A 15,660-nucleotide genomic window follows, 5' to 3' on the forward strand; every position below is an offset into this window, starting at 1 on the left:
GCATTTCATCATAATTCTTGTGTTCAATGACAGTTTATTAGGTTTTTAGTCTTGTTTTTGTTCTGAAAAAAGTCAGTTGGCGCACAGATGCCAACAAGTCACCTACTTATGTGTTTTGAAGTATCATTTCACAGTAATGTTGCTGGAGTTGCTTTGCTGCACTGATTTCTCTGCCCTCCTGCTGTGAAAATCCAGGCTGGTGTTGATGATTGGCCTTGTTCCACAGAGCCTCTCTCCGGTCCGGCTTTCTACAGCCAAAGGTTGTTAGTTTAATGAGCACTTTGGAATAGTAGGAGAAGATGAGAAATAAAGACAGGTAGCGGAAGAAATTTGGCCCGCACTAGAAATGGTGACAGTAGTTGTTGAACTGATACCGTACGACCACAGGCACCCCACTGATCAGAAAGCACAAGATGGAGATGCTGTATCCTCCCCTGGCATTCCTTTCAGGGTAACCTGAGACAGACAGGTAGAGCAGGGACTGGTTAAAATGCAGCTTTGATGTGATTAAGAATCATGAATGTTCGAATGTTCATTGCACATTTGAACAAGAGGCCTGATTTCCTGCAGGTTACACAGAAATATCCGTTTTATGAAAAGCAGGGAAAGTCAGTGCAGCATCAAGTCCCCACACACAGACACACACTCAAACACGCATGCAGGGTGTGTTCAGATGAAACAGTTAAGTCTCCTTGACACAGGCCACATGTCAGCAGTGCTTCTATAAATAGAAATTCTCTAATGGTGTGTCAGGGAGGCAGAGGTGACGGGACGGGGCCACGCGGAGACACATGTGAGAGACATCAGGGCCGTGAACTGGGCTGGATTAATGGCACAGTGACATCATACTGCATCATTTCATGTGTTCATTTCACCTGAGCCACGTGTGTTTGGACGTGTTCCCTCGGGGCGCTCTGAATGTCCAAGGACGTGTATCGCACTCTTGTGTCCTTCACTTACATGGCCACCTACTTCCCTCTTTCTCTCTGTGGCGTACACACATGTGCACACACACTTTTCTTCATGTGACTGACCTACAGGGATCTTTTGCTCTAATTATGGCATGGAGGAGAATGGGTGGTGGCTGTCACGGGATCGCTGTATGCTGATGAAACGACTGCAAGCTATGTAATAATGTCTTTAAACATTATGCGGCCATTGGTGGTCAGGTGATGGAAAACATATGAGGGATAGCTACCTGCTCAAGGTGCAGCTCCAATTTGCAGATTAGCCCTCACTCTGTGAAACTGTTTGTGATGATAATTTATGTTTAGTCACGCCTCTTCATCTCTTCTCTCCTCCTCACAGGCGGGAGGGAAACACTACCATCCGACCTGCGCTCGATGCGCCCGCTGTAACATGATGTTCAAAGAGGGAGAGGAAATGTACCTGACAGGTGAAACTTGATGCCAGTATATCCACACACTGACATGCGCACACACACACACACACACACACACACACACATGCTGTAGAGTACGCTTGCCTGTATAGACAAACACCCTTCTTCCCCTCCTCCTCAGGATGTGATGTGTGGCACCCATTATGCAAGCAGGCAGCGAGGGCAGAGAGGAGACTCAGGGTGAGACAGAGTTTGAAATCAAAACGTTGAAATAAAATGAAAACTATAATTTCCTCACTGTGTGCGTTCTCTCCTCTCTTCGCTTTTTTCTCTGTTTGTACCTCACAGCACAGACGCCTGTCAGAGACCTCCATCTCTCCACCGGGCTCCTCCATAGGCTCTCCCAGCAGGGTTATATGTGTAAGTAGCCCATAAGTTTGCAGCTTTTAGTCACTTTTAGCTGCCACTGCCACCTAGCTAACCCTAAAAGCACAACTGCTGCACCACAAACAGAGACACTGCCCATAGGCTTGAATGGTTAAGCACCAACCTGAGAGGCTGCTCACTCCCTTGGCCTGTGCACTTGTCTGTGTCCTAACCTCCGCTGTCCTTCGTGATGTGAAGAAGAAAGAAGTGAGGGCATCATGAAGTATCTTCTTGTCAGAATTATTACAGCAAACACAATATTTATGTGCTATATCTGTGAAGAGCATCTTCAGCCAAAGTACCGATGTGGTGATTTGCAAGTCGCTGACATTTAAGTCAAATTGTGGGCGAAACATTGTCAGCAACGTTAGCGTGGTGGCTCCAGGGAGCGTTAAGTCAGTCAGTGCACCACATTGGTCCAGACTAAAATTCTCAAGGTGGGCCATAAAATGTTGTACAGACATCCAAGGTTCCCCAGAGGACGAACGCTAATGATTTTGGTGATCCCTTGAGTTTCCAATTAGCCTTGACTACGACACGTGGATTGATTGACACACAAACAGACCAATCAGTGTTTGATTCAGACACACGGTGCCTAGTTTATATTTATGTTAGGTAATAATGAGTCCAGGGAAGCACTGAGGATGAGTACAATATTGTTGTTATTATTTTAATTGTGGTGAAAACCTGGACATTTTGGCAGTGAGCGTTGAAAATTTGAGACTTTTCTGAGAATTTTCTGAGACACCCAGCTTGACAGCAGTCCCAGCCTGGTCACTGCACTCTAAGATGATGTATCCTAATGTCTTTGATGATCCCCTGACTTCATGTGGCACCACTGGAGGGTTGGCAAGAAAGCGAATGAAATCCCAAGAAGTCAAGGCACATGAAAGTGCTTCAAGTGCAAAAACAAAAAAAAAAAACTTCATTTATTATTTAACTTTGTTGTTGTACCGAGACCAACACACATTCACTGCAGGATGATCCTCCTCAGGGTTTTGGCTCCTTTTATTTTAACATGGCTTTTTTTTATTTTAGTATTTTAGTAAAAAAAAAAAAAAAGGTGCCATGATTTGAAAATTTGAAAACAAAATGGTTAAATGTGACCCAGAAAGCTAAACTCATATGTCAACCAAATTAATCCCAGGTTCAACCGAGACACCTGTGCTATGCTTTGAGGTGCAAATCATCAAATCAGTGCTTCCAGGTCGGCCGCTTCAAACCAGAAATATATAGATGAAAGAATATGGAGGCTAGCTGGGGAACATAGCAGGTTTATGTGAAGGTTATCACTCTGTGCATTGCAGAGTTGGACCGGTTCCATTTCAAAACGAGGCTTCAGCCAGATATGGAACAGCGTCCAACTGTGCTGCTTGGCAGTCTGCTGAGTGTTGCTGCATGTCGGCAGTATTAGCATGTCAGGGGTTGTCTGCATGCAAGCTGGAGTCACCGCTCTCTGCTCAGCCCTGCCCCGCTCTGCTCTCGCCTCATAATCAATGACCTTTCTGTTTAAGGTGATGGATGAGGGAGAAATGCAGTGTAAGCACGCTTGTCGTCCATACTGTCTCCTCTCCCTCTTTCTCTCTCTCTCTCTAGCTGTCTTTGCTTCCTCTGCTCTCTATCTCGCACATGCTGAGCTCCTGAAGGTCAACAACTTCCACTGCTGTCAGGTTCTGCAGCGTACATGTGTACTTTTGACGAGCGCGCACACACACACACACATATGTGCAGGCTTGTGCGTGCATCATCAGCTTTTTCTCACTCCTCTCGCTGCTGCATGATCTGCTCGCCGTCACAGGTGGACTCTTCCATTGTACTTTGTTACTGTGCTTTGTCCATGTGGTTGATGTCGGGTCTTGTTGCTGTCGTCTGTTTCTGTGGTGGGTGTATGTGTGTGTCCTCTCCCCAGGCCAGAGTGAAGAATGAGATCCTAAATTATAAGGACCTAGCTGCCCTGCCAAAGGTCAAGGCCATATACGAGGTCCAACAGCCAGACCTCATATCCTCCTCATACCAGCCCTACCACAGATACACGTCTGATGACAGGCTAGACACTTACAGCTATGGGGAGGTACTTCTGCTACACACTCCAGGACGAACTTAGCGACAGTCTCATCATTGGTCTGTCTTCAAGAGAGATATTTTAAGCTTTTAGATGGAACTGTGTCGATAAAAAGTGTGTCTTCAATATAACTTTGTCATAGAATATTTGTAGGTCTCATTATTTTCATTTTTTTGTCTTCAGAAATTGATTGAATAGATTCATTTTGCTTTTTCTAAAGTGTGATTAAGAAACTTGAATGGATTGGATGGACAAGGTGGATCAAAAAATAATATTTTCAGAGCAAAAACTTTTTAGTTAAACAAGTTAATTGGGTTGTGTTTGCCTACAACAATGGACTCTGGTGCATAATCGGGTGCTCTTGCCTTTTTTTCTCCTCATTGTCTATTGCTTGAAGCATTTACTGAGCTGAGGACCTTGTTTACTATACACATAATTTTTGGATGCATGGGGACATAAAGATCAAGATGATCCATACTTGATTTTAAAATCTTGGGACTTTTCAGTGAAATTTGGTGAGACAATGAGCCTTGGATTGTTTTTTTTTGGTGGATTTTACTGCCGACATACAGACAATTCATGATAGTCTTATTACAAATCCACCATACTTAAAGGAATGGTGTCAACATTTTGAGAAATACACTTATTTGTTCCTTGCTGAGAGTTAGATGAGAAGAACGATATATCATATCAGTTCACTGAATGCAAAGATAGAGCCAGCAGGAGATGAGTTTAGCTTAGCATAAAGACTGGAAATTCGGGTTAACAGCCAGCCCGCCTCTGTTCAGAGGCTTAAAAAAAATCTGCACATCAGCGCCTGTAAAACTCATCGACTGAACCCAGCCAAGAAATAGTTCAAGCATGTAACACTCAAAACCACAGCTAAGACATATGCATATTGTTTTTGTTTCACCACAGTGCTGCAGTATAAATAATAACTCTTCTTTCTCCACTGATTCTTCAGTCACTTGGGACACTCTCTCCCTACTCTCAGGTAAGCATTCCTCCTCCCACCTCCTCCCACAGCAGAGTACTTAGAGTTTAAACAAGTGAACTGTTTTCATTTTGGCCTGTCACTAAGCTATATGCCCCCCTGTTGTCCTCTGCTCCTCTCTCTCCTCTGTATTATCACCTCTGTCCTTTCAGGACTATGACTGCCTGGATATGAAGCAGAGGCGGTGTTCCAGTCCAGGTTATATAGACTCGCCGACGTATAGTCGTCAAGGCATGTCGCCCGTCATGCCTCGCTCTCCGCAGCACTATGGCTACCCTGGTGAGTCAGGTGGTATTCACTCCTAGTTGTCCGCTTAGATCCTCAGTGTCTGATCTCACTCCATTGAAAAGCATATGAAATAAGTCAATCATGCTGTATTTAATGTAAAATGCACTTAAGTTGAAGCATTTATGAAGTTTCTGAGCTGCGTATTTTTGGAATGAGTCTATTGTGGTTAACTTGTTTAAAGGAATAGTTCAACATTTTCGGGATTATGCACGTTTGCTTTCTTGCTGATATTGAAATGAGGAGATCGATACCAGTCTCACATGTGTCTGTTCAGTGTACCGATACCTCCAGCAGCTGCTAAGTTTAGCTTAGCTTAGCATAAAGAGTGGAAACAGCTAGCATGGCTCCATCTGAAGGTAACAAACAAAATACACACACGCACCTGTACCTCTGAAGTCTTATCTTCACCATGAGGTTGCCAGGCAACCAGTGGACCCCCAATTTTGTTAAAGCCTGAATACACAGTTTGCACAGGTTAATTGTGGTTTAAGTTTCACTGTGATATGTTTGGAAGAGTTTGATCAATATAGTTGAGAAGATATACACTTTATTTATCAAGAATAAATCACATTGTCACAATCATTTCATGAGAAGAGGTAAAAAACATTTTATTCCAACTTTATGGGCAACAGTGTATTTTAAAAAAAATGATATAACAGATTAATTAGTAACATTTACAGGTGCTGGTAGGTGGATTTTGTCATGTTTGCACATAGCCAAGCTAGCTTTTCCCCCCGTTTCCATTCTTCATGCTAAGCAGAGCTATCCTACTTCTGATTGTAGCTTCATATTTAGTGTACAGACATGAGAGTGGTATTAATCTTCTCATCTAAATCTCTGCAAGAAAACAAATACGAGTATTTCCCACAGAGCTGTTCCTTTAAGAGCGATCAAATTGCTTGTCATTTCCATTTGTATGTCATCACCACTCTTATATTTTAACAAATATGCCGCCATAGAATATCAGTGGTGACAAAAGTGTTTGTCACTTCAGTTGATTGGCTGTCTCATATGCTGCAGTTGCTCCCTGGCTGTCATTTCATTTAACTCTTACACACGTGCACTGACACTGTAATAACTGTCATAAGAAGACAAGTCGATAACCTGTCATCACACAAGTGGAAAAGTTATGCAATGTCACTTTGTAATTTGAGTGAATGTTTAGGCTGTTTTGTTTTCATCTGCATGGATGAGACTTGTGTTGAGGCCTTCCTTCATGCTCATGTTTTCTTTGCTGGGATTGGCTGTGGCTGGCTGCAGGCTCTGAGAGTGGCAGGAGTTCACCTTATTACGGCCAAGAGGGGCGGTCAAGCACACCCACCACAAACCAGCCCCCTAAACATTTTCATGTACCAGGTAGGACCCCTCATCTCCTCATTGCACTTCTCATAATCCCATAGATGTCTTACTCCATGGGGACATTTTCATCAGCCATTATTCACTAATGCAAATCATTCAGAAAGGTCATTTTCAGTTCCTTGGGAATGGGGGGGGGTGTGTGAAAATGTGACTATGTCGTATTTTTATACCACACATAATTGCTTCGGCATATTCTTCCCCCTCATACTGCATCTTTACCTGTTTTACCTCCCTTTACAACCATCCCTCCTCCCTGCACCTCCTTCCTTCCGATCATCAACACAGAAGCTCACATCCTCTCCTCCTTCACTCCTCCACGTTTCACCTCTCCATCTCCTCTTTCTCTCCTCAGCCACAGGGGACCCCAACATCTACAGGAAGCCTCCCATCTATAAGAGAGCGGGTACAGTGCAGTTAGCCCCGCCTTAGCCTGCCTGTCCTCGTGTCAGTTTAGTCATGCTGTGTTTGAATACTCGATGTAGATGTGTATTGAGCAGCCCCTTGTCATTTAGCATTTATTAGTATTGATGTTCTAGTTACAATCGAAATTGAAGCCATCAATAACAAAACCAGATGAATTGAAGGGATTGACTCTGTGCTCGGAGATGCAAACAGGAAATAGAGTTCAATTTGTGCAGCGACTTTTTCAAAATTGAAGATGCATTAGCAAGAGGCTGAATGCAAAAGAGCAATGTTTAGTGTGCATGCCACGAGCACATGTGCATGCCTGCTTCTGCGTGTGGTTCACAGCAGGTTTTTGTCGACAAAGGACTGGAACAGACCGTGAATGAAGTGAAGGTTGCTCAGGCATGACGAGTGTTGAGTACGTGGGACTCTGAGGACACACAATTCACCAGAATAGAACAGGCCAATGGAACAAAGCACAGTGGAAAACTAGAATTCATGTTTGCTGTGGAGATTTCTTGTATTTCCCAGCCTTGCCTGGCTAACCAGTGGTCAGTGTGTGATTTAAGGAGATGTTACTGTAATAGTTTTCAAGGAATCGGCAGAACCTGGAGACAGCTGCTTGTTTTCGTAGAAAACAGAGGGAGTATGTGACATGGAAGTCTGATTTCTTAATTGTGTGGATTTATGTTATTGTTCTGTCAAATCGCACAGCAGTGCAGTTAACACAAGATGCTATTGTTGTTTATTTTGAAGCCCTTAAACTTAGTTGCACTCCACCCAGATGGATAGCACACTCCAGTAAAAGCACTCATAAGAAAAAGATCCACTGTTCTCCCGTCACATTACACTGAAAGAGGCTTTTCAGCTGAGAGTCACAAGACATCTTGATGGAGGATAGTGTTTTTGTTGTTGTCCTGCATGTTCCTCTGTACTGAATGTGTTTCTGTGTGTATTTGTGGGGTAGTCGGTAAAGTGTGTATAGACATTCACCCTTCTGTGTTTCTCTAGTTTAATTAGTACATCACTGGCCGCAAAGTTTCCACATATTTGCCTATGAAGAATAAAGTAATCTGCATTTCAGTTCCAAAACCTTAAAGCTGTTAGAATACTGACATTCAGCACACACTTGGGCATCACTCATATTGATCCATCTCTTACTTCCTAAACAGATATTGATTATCATTTTCTCATGTTTCAGCACTAAACAGGATTGATGTAAACCCAGAGCCACAGCAGACACATGTGTAGTTAGGCTGTGCTGTGTACATCAAAGGCCCGTTATGTACTATTCAGTTAACCAGTTTGCTACCTGTATAGAAACAGGCTGTGTCAGATTCCTGGTCCTTGTTCTCCGTATGGGTAGCAAAGCTCTCACATTGTCACATCTCCCTCAGGGGACGCTTCAATAATGTTTCCCTTTTCTTTTCACCTCTTTTTATTGCATCCAATCACTTTTATTCACTTCCCTCCACCTTCTGCTCCACTTTACCCGGTGACCTTGCCGCTGTAAGTATCTCCCTCCTCTCGCTGTTTCACTCACTCGGTAGATAGATATTGCATATGTCTGCCTATGTGTGCGTACACTATACGAGTCTCTTCCTGTGTTTGTCATGTGATGTCAGTAGTGTGTATCCATACTGCCTCTGACGGAGTTTTTAATCTACTGTCAAACTTTGCTCTGAGTGCGTGTGTGTGTTTGTATGTGTGTGTGTGTGTGTGTGGCGGCTCGCCCTGTCGCCGAGCTGAAAGAGTGTGTCCCAAAGATGAGAATGTCTGCCATTGGTGTCATGCATCATGTATATAGGAATTCAATGGATCATGGATCGGGGCCGGCATGGCTAATGGCTAACAGAGTAAAGAGCGATCTCACTGACATTACATTGCATGTCTCCCCCATTGACTTCCATTGACTGAGCTTTAGTGCAGAGTGGCATCGATATCATCTCCTCACACCACTCATGAAACGACTGCGTGCCTCAGGCTGAACAGTAACTGAACTCACTTTGATGCTGGTTATTTTCATGCTGTCGGCTGAAATATTGATCTCCTCTAGGCAGGAACGGTGGATATGACTGTGGATGTGTAGCGTAAATGCACTCTCTCACTGTACATCTTTGTTTAATTCATTAACACACTTTCCTCCGTAGCACACTGCAGTGCACTGTCCTGTAGGGATAGTCTGATATTTTGGGAAATACGCTCATTTGCTTCCTCCTGGAGAGTTAGATGGGGAAGATCGATACCACTCTCGGCGAAAAAGTGGATAAGCGTATATCTCAAAATTCCCCCAAAAACTATTTCTGTGACAGAATTACCAATTACTTTGCTTCTGTCTGTTTTTCTTTTCTCCCCTCACTTTCTCCACTTCTTCACAGACAATCATATGGATGCAGCTACCAAAAGCAGGACTAGCGAGGACATCCTCAGATCCTCCAGACTGTCCACCTACTCTCCTGAACCGTACGCCCAGTCAGAGTCTGACTACTACCCATACACCAGCTCCCCTAAGGGTAAGCAACCGTGTCATTTCACAGACTTTAGAATGGGAAGCTGCACAGTAAACCGCCTTTTTGTTTTCATTTTCCGCTGGACCAAACACAGACACTGAAGTACAGTTCCTTTTGTAACTGTGTTGTCGTATTTATTCCCCCACCCACTCTGTTACTGCACTCCACTCTGAGCTCTGTATTCATACCAGGGAATCTCTTTTATCTGTTTTCTCTCTCAGCCTATCGGATGCCGAGAAGACGCTTCTCGACAGGAGGAGATGAAGAGAGTTGGAGTCACAGTCTTCAAAGAGTAAGAGCTTCATTATCTTCTCTCCCTCTTTCTTCAACATCTGGTTGAAGAAAGCCCCCCCCCCTCAGAAACACCCATAAATAATGCACTTCTTATGGTATGGTGCCTAAACTATCCTCCTTTTTTTTTTTTTGCATCTCTCTCCATCTTGCATTTGCTGTGCATGAAATTAGCAGTTTTCCCTTCTCTCATCTCTCATTCTTTTTTTTTTTTTCTACCCCTTCTCCCTCTCTCAGATTGGGAGTGGCATTGGGAGGATGATCCTAAAGGAGGAGATGAAAGCCAGATCTGGTTCCTATGACAACGACCCCTGGGGCAGTGCGAGGAATTCTCGTAGTGGGAGCAAGGAGACTCTCAACACTACAGGCTACGGCACCACGGCGTACAACAACACTGTCAACGGATGTAAGGATCCACCCTGCCCCCTACGCATCTCCCCCTTTGTCTCTTGTTATTTTTGCTTCTGCAAGTTCACCAACGCCTGCACTGGCTGTACCCCTGTGAGGCCACGTCTGTGTCCCTCCCAGTGTGATCATATGTGTTGCCACGAGGGCTTTTTATGAGCCTCGGTATCTGCCGTCACTGGGGCTCGGGGTGAGGGCAGCCCTGCTGTGGATGTGGGTCAGAGAGGGTCATGGCTGCCGCAGGCGGGGCGCTTTATTGAGATGGAAAGATGCTGAGATAGCTGAACAGCTGCTGCCGAACCTGTGGTAAGGCCAGTGGCGGCAGCAGATGCGGCCTGTCATTGTCGTGGGGGGAGTCTGATCACACTGATTGTGCTCATCTCAAGCTACCGAAAGCAGAGTGTGAGTGCAAGCATGTGTGCAGTTGTGCCAGTTGTGATAAAGTCAGACCTGAAACTACCAGCATTGTTTCTGTTTGTGAGGGCCGAGCTTCACTGCTCCTGCAGCCCATTGGGACTGTTATTTAGCCCCTGACATTCAGACACTGGCTGGTTTTCTCTTCTTGTCACTTCCTTGCTCCATCTCTTTCACCGCCTCCTTCTTCAATTTGCACGCTTATTCTGGCTTTTCTCTCCTCCATTCTCTCCCGATCTCGCTCTCTATAGTCTACTCTGTTAACTCTCGATCTCTCTATCCAACCATCCATCTATCTGTGTATGTATCTCCCTCTTTTGCACTCACAGCTGGTGTCCCATATCCTGGTTTATTTATGAGCAGTAAGATCTCTCATTAAAGCTGTTCCTCTGATGGGAGGGGACCAAACTGAACGGGACTCCGTTGGCTACGGTTGAAAGGCAACAAAGGCTTGTAACCATACAAGCTGTGGCGTGCGATTAGACGCTGGATGTTGTTTTTATATTTTTTATTTCTCCCTTTCTTCCCTGAATCAGTCCTGTCTGGCCTCTTTCTGCCTTATTGCTCCTTTGATGTTTTGTGTTCCTCCAAGGGCTTGATGGGTACCCAACTTGCTCCTATTCTGTTTCTTTGTTACGCCTCTAACTAGACAGATGGCTGTCAAATCTCCACAGCAATTCTTCCCCGAATATTTTAGAGCAGGGCGGATTATATATGCTGCATCATTTGTGCCTTTTGCAATAAGGACGATGTCATTTAACTATATGATCTCTTTATTTCACAGCCCCCAGATCTCAGTACAGCGCTGATATTGGTGAGTTATGTTTTATGAATATTCTAAAATGAGTTATTTTTAGTTTTTGAATGGAAGTTGGCATTGGGTCACAAATTGTGTGTTTATTGCTGGATTCAATTACCAGACATCAACAAAGCTCCAGTGTCATGTTTACACGTTTGGAAGTTTGGGGATTTTTTGGTTAGTCGTGAGCGCCATCTTCTGGGACTGTTTAGATTATATCAATGGGCCAAAGTACATGAAAGTTATTGAAATTTTAAGCAACTGTTGAATGACTAAGGTCATATTTTTCTGTGTTTTAGATTTTGGTTGCAAGTCTGCCTCGCTACCAGGATATGGACGCAACGGCATCCAGAGGGTGAGAGCACAGTGAACAAGACACAACACAGCATGAGTAGCCGCTTTATCATAGAGGCTTGAGGCTTATTTTTGACTGTCACATCTTTAAAATCGCATCTGTTACATGAAATTGACATTATGGCTCTACAATTGAGTACCATTAGGGCTGTATTTATTCCCAAATGTTACAAATTTACATATCTCAGGCCAGTAATCCGGTTTATGCTTAAATTGCCGTCCCTTTCTACACCTGCAGCCTCAGAGTGCAGATTGCTACCAGTACCAGTATGACAGCAGCAGCGAGGTGAACTGGGGAAGCAAAGGTAATTTGATATGAATTTAAAACATCTACCTCTTATTAAAAGCAATTAATTCAAGGCTTTTTCTATTGTACTGACTTAATTCTCTTTCTTGCTCCTCCCAGCAGAATACAAGGTGAGAGTTTTAAGATAATCTCTTGAATAATTCATTCCACGTGGGTTAGCCTATATGTTGACTAATCCCAGCGTGATTGTACCCAAGTGTCTGAAGTTTGATGAAGCATGTCCACCTCTCCCGCCCTGCAGATTTACCCCTACGAAGCACTCATTGTCACCACTAGAGGTCGCAACAGGCTGCCCAAAGATGTAGACAGAGCCAGGCTAGAGGTGAGTCTTGAATGGGCCGGTAGGCTAACTTGTGCTGGGAAGTTGTTCCTGGTCCAGTTAAAAACTAGAGCCACACCCATAGATTTCAGAAGTACGAACTCTTCAGTCATATTTTCTGTAAATTGTATCTCCTTCCATTGTGATCTGGTGCCTGGTATTTAAGTCTGATGTAAGATTTTTATTTAACGCCTTAAATCTAAAATTTAGCCTTAGAAAACCCAACATGTGTACTACGTGTATAACTGCAGAATTTAAACGTGTTTGTCACTATAACCATGGCATCCTAAATGGCAACTAAGGTTAAGTTTAAAAAGAATAATATGTTAGAGGAATGTGAGATTCACACGGGTACTGTAAAAACAAAAAGGCAGGTGCATTGTGATAACTGTTTGCCGTTTCTTTATCCTTGTCTACTCAGCGTCACCTTTCCCCAGAGGAGTTTGCCCAAGTGTTTGGCATGACCATGGAGGATTTTGACCGGCTTGCTCTGTGGAAGAGAAATGAGCTGAAGAAACAGGCGCGACTGTTTTAATAACATATGGACGTCAGTTGAACGCTGCCAAAAGCAGAGCGAGGGACTTGACTGACTGCAGGGGAGGGGACAGAGAGAGATAGGAAGATGTCTACTCAGTTTCACTGCCATGGCTGAGAACCTGTTCTAGATCTCCTCATATGATGAACCAAATTCTGGTCACACCAGCGTGGACCCTCTGAGACTGCGAGGGAAGGCCACAGAGACATTATGCACAGATGGATTTATAAACTGTAACATGCTTGACAGTGCTACTGTGGCTGTGTGCTGGACTGGTGTGTAAGCAATAGAGACTGTAGTGCAGTAGTGTTGTGCTTTTCTTAAGCCTGAAGGATGTAGGGAGGCGTGACTGTGCCCCTATAAGGCCACATGTGGGGATGTCTGTGACTGGAGCCGCGGGGACTAAAACATAAAGAGGAGAATTTTGGCTTTGCCTTATTTGTTATGCTCTCTTAGTTATGAGTGTGCAGCACCAGCAATCTGAATGAGTAGAATGTAGATTCAGTCTATAATTTATGACACTTTATCAGGGTGAATGAGTAGATGAGAGGAATGAATGGGTGAGCATATAGCATCAGTTTGCTTTGATTTATAAGGATGCATTTTGTTAACCAGTTTCCCTCTTTTTGCTCTTTCACATGAAATACCGTGACCCTCTGGTTTACACTGATTGATACAGATTGAAACAAGAAACAGTCTGAGGTGGACACAACTTTTTCAACTGTATGCGTGACCTGCATTGATTTGTGTGCAAATGAAAACCAAAGTGAGAATGCAAATATACAGATTAGCAGATCACTTCCATGTAATGTTCTGGCTAAATAGTTAAAGGTCACCAATAGACACAGTGCAGCTGTACGGTAACCTAAAAGAATGTGCAATTCAGTAGATGAAATAGATAAAAAAAAAAAAAAAAAAAAAGGAAACACCACTTCAGTCCTTCAGCTCCATGTTTTCCAGCTCACTGCAATAGAATGATCATCTATACATTTACACCCACTATTATTTATATTCTTTTAGAATGATAAACCAATCGTTTTGTAGCTACAGAGATTATATTCACTCACAATTAAATGCTCTGCAAGGTACTTAACACACTGACAAAGATTCAGGGTTGTTGAAGACTTTACTTCCTTTGAATACTGTTATTTTTGATTTTGTCACAAAAAAAATAAACTTGAAACAAATCCAGTCTCCTCTTTTTTTATTTGAATTGCAGTTGGGAACCATCCAATTTCAAGATATTTTCTTAAAAGAATCGCTTGAAGTATTCTTTCTCTTGTTGAAAAATAATATAGCAGTTTGGTGCTAGCAGTCATGTTAGCTTAAAGACACTGAAGCCTGGAGACGCGGAAACAGCTAACGTTATCCTAGCTCTGTCCAAAGGTAACAATATTTATTTAACCAGCATCCCTAAAGACGATTCATTCACACGTTTAAATGCGTTTATTTAATTAAAAAAATGGGTAAAAATTATTTAAAACTTTTTTTTAATTAACAAGACGTCGCCATTTCCTGGTTTGAAGCTGTTGCTAGCCAACCAGCGGACCAGGGACTGTTGATCCCGGCCTTGATACAGTGTTCGGCTCGTGATACAGCGATTAGACATTTTTGCATTGTAGTTTGTGTGTGAATTAAACTAGCTGGATAGAAAGTGGAATTTGTGAGCTTCAAGGAAACTGCTTTATATGCCTATGTTGTTAACTTTGGACACAGCCTAGCTACCTGTTTCCCATTGTCTCCACTACTTATTATAAGCTAAGCTAATCGGCTACTGGCTACAGCTAGCTAGTTTAACCGCTAGTTGCACATTTCCGGTATGGAACAGACCCAGCGCTTCCCGGCATGCATTGGCCGCTCATGCCTTTCGGGGTCTGGGCTGTGTGAGGGGTGCGGAGCAGCAGCAGACTCTAGGACCCAGTGGAGAAGCAGCCTGCTGCAAGTTCCCGAGCAGCGGACCTGTAATGAAGCGACTGTATCTGTCAGCCTCGGCTCCACACTGCTTCACTCACTCACTCACTCACTCACCCATGGGCCTGCATTAAACTTCATCAACTCTTCCATGGACAGCATCCCCAGCAGAATGGACACAAACGGCACCAAATGTAAGTTTTTCTCTCCAGTTTCAAACACTGCTGCAAAAGTGACAGACTGGTATGGTGAGCTCTGTGTGTCTCTGTGTGCAGTTTGCTAAGGTGGATTTACATTGTGCATGTTTGTTTTGTGCGGCTGTCAAAGCGGTGGGACCCCCCCCAAAAAACACACACACTGTTTATTTCCTTCCTCCCACACCTCTCAGCACCCTCACTGAGGCCCCCTACGCTTAACTCATTTTACTGGGGACGTAAGGGGTCATTGCTGGGTGTGTGTATACTTAAAGGTGAGCATTTTCTAAATTGTTGCACTGATATTGTTTCCTAAATTTATATTCTGTCCTACAACCACAATCAGTGGTCAGAGAACACCCAAGAAGATGTGCTGTGGACACATCCATCTCCCCCTGTAATTCTCCCTCCTGATGTACATCTAAAAGACACAATGGTAGTGCACTTTAAAAATATAAATAATGGTACTATGACCCCCCCCAGCTTGCTTGGAGAGGCAGAATACCAAGAGCTCATCTAAAGTCTGATTGTTGTTTCAGAAAGTGAATCTCACTCATCCTGAGTCAAGTCAAATATCTGGATGTGGAGATGAGATATTTGGAGATTAGTATAGTTTGATATTGGACACCACCAGCAGAGAGTTCCTCAGCCCTGGAGTGCTGCACTGCTTTTGTGTTGAAATAGCTAGAAATCCAAAATGTGTTTCCGCCCCATGTGTTTTTTCTGGGAGGGGTGCAGTTGCCCC

General features: G+C 43.6%; 1 protein-coding gene across 1 annotated transcript in view; it reads left to right on the forward strand.

Annotated features, from left to right (window-relative positions):
* ablim3 (actin binding LIM protein family, member 3) overlaps positions 1–13,331 on the forward strand; it is a 39,656-nt gene extending 26,325 nt beyond the window's left edge. The window contains exons 7-24 of the mRNA XM_070836582.1: positions 1,309–1,396; positions 1,524–1,582; positions 1,691–1,762; positions 3,678–3,839; positions 4,795–4,824; positions 4,977–5,103; positions 5,908–5,925; positions 6,373–6,468; positions 6,824–6,874; positions 9,273–9,389; positions 9,608–9,678; positions 9,915–10,083; positions 11,281–11,310; positions 11,595–11,650; positions 11,888–11,954; positions 12,056–12,066; positions 12,198–12,278; positions 12,697–13,331. Of these exons, the coding sequence (XP_070692683.1) occupies positions 1,309–1,396; positions 1,524–1,582; positions 1,691–1,762; positions 3,678–3,839; positions 4,795–4,824; positions 4,977–5,103; positions 5,908–5,925; positions 6,373–6,468; positions 6,824–6,874; positions 9,273–9,389; positions 9,608–9,678; positions 9,915–10,083; positions 11,281–11,310; positions 11,595–11,650; positions 11,888–11,954; positions 12,056–12,066; positions 12,198–12,278; positions 12,697–12,810 (1,419 nt within the window). The 3' untranslated portion in view covers positions 12,811–13,331. The remainder of the gene's footprint in view (positions 1–1,308; positions 1,397–1,523; positions 1,583–1,690; positions 1,763–3,677; positions 3,840–4,794; positions 4,825–4,976; positions 5,104–5,907; positions 5,926–6,372; positions 6,469–6,823; positions 6,875–9,272; positions 9,390–9,607; positions 9,679–9,914; positions 10,084–11,280; positions 11,311–11,594; positions 11,651–11,887; positions 11,955–12,055; positions 12,067–12,197; positions 12,279–12,696) is intronic.
* Positions 13,332–15,660: the final 2,329 nt, after the last annotated feature.

This window comes from Pempheris klunzingeri, chromosome 9 (assembly GCF_042242105.1).
Source record: "Pempheris klunzingeri isolate RE-2024b chromosome 9, fPemKlu1.hap1, whole genome shotgun sequence".
Lineage (NCBI taxonomy): Eukaryota > Metazoa > Chordata > Actinopteri > Acropomatiformes > Pempheridae > Pempheris > Pempheris klunzingeri.